This window comes from Penaeus monodon, chromosome 32, assembly GCF_015228065.2.
Source record: "Penaeus monodon isolate SGIC_2016 chromosome 32, NSTDA_Pmon_1, whole genome shotgun sequence".
Taxonomy (NCBI): domain Eukaryota; kingdom Metazoa; phylum Arthropoda; class Malacostraca; order Decapoda; family Penaeidae; genus Penaeus; species Penaeus monodon.
The window spans coordinates 31147092-31147534 of record NC_051417.1 but is presented as its reverse complement, the minus strand read 5'-3'; the positions used below and the strand labels follow the sequence as shown (position 1 = coordinate 31147534).

General features: G+C 52.6%; 1 protein-coding gene across 1 annotated transcript in view; it reads left to right on the top strand.

The window, feature by feature from the left end:
- Nucleotides 1-274: 274 nt before the first annotated feature.
- Nucleotides 275-443, top strand: part of LOC119593317 — a 4374-nt gene continuing 4205 nt past the window's right edge. Inside the window, exon 1 of the mRNA XM_037942244.1 lies at nt 275-428. Coding sequence (XP_037798172.1) covers nt 416-428 — 13 coding nt within the window. The 5' untranslated portion in view covers nt 275-415. The remainder of the gene's footprint in view (nt 429-443) is intronic.

Sequence of the window (443 nt, the reverse complement as noted above, 5' to 3'; positions counted from 1 at the left end):
TGCCTTTTCTCAAAAAAAGTGAAACCAACCCACACACGCTTGATCACCAATACTCATAATAAGAGCAGTCTCCCCCCATCCCCCGTGCTCCGTTCCGCTATTCCACTATTGCGTTGTTCCGCTGTTCCGCCGTTCCGTCCTCGTGATAACTAGAGCGCATAGAAAACGGAGTGGGGGTCCCTCCCTTACTCTAGGACTGCGCGAAACTTCTTTACGCCCCCTTTTCTCCGCCTGAGTGAATCTTATATCCCTTCGGGTTACCCCCTTCCTTATCCTGGGAGTTCCGGCGTTCCCACGGAAGGATGGAAGGAACGGGACGCTTATATAAACGTGAAAGGGTCAGCAAGGAACATGTAGTCCTTGTCCTGCACTCGTCCGGTCAGCTGTTCCTTGCTCTCGCACTTCACCCTTCGCCATGGCCAAATACGGTACGAAATTACGGG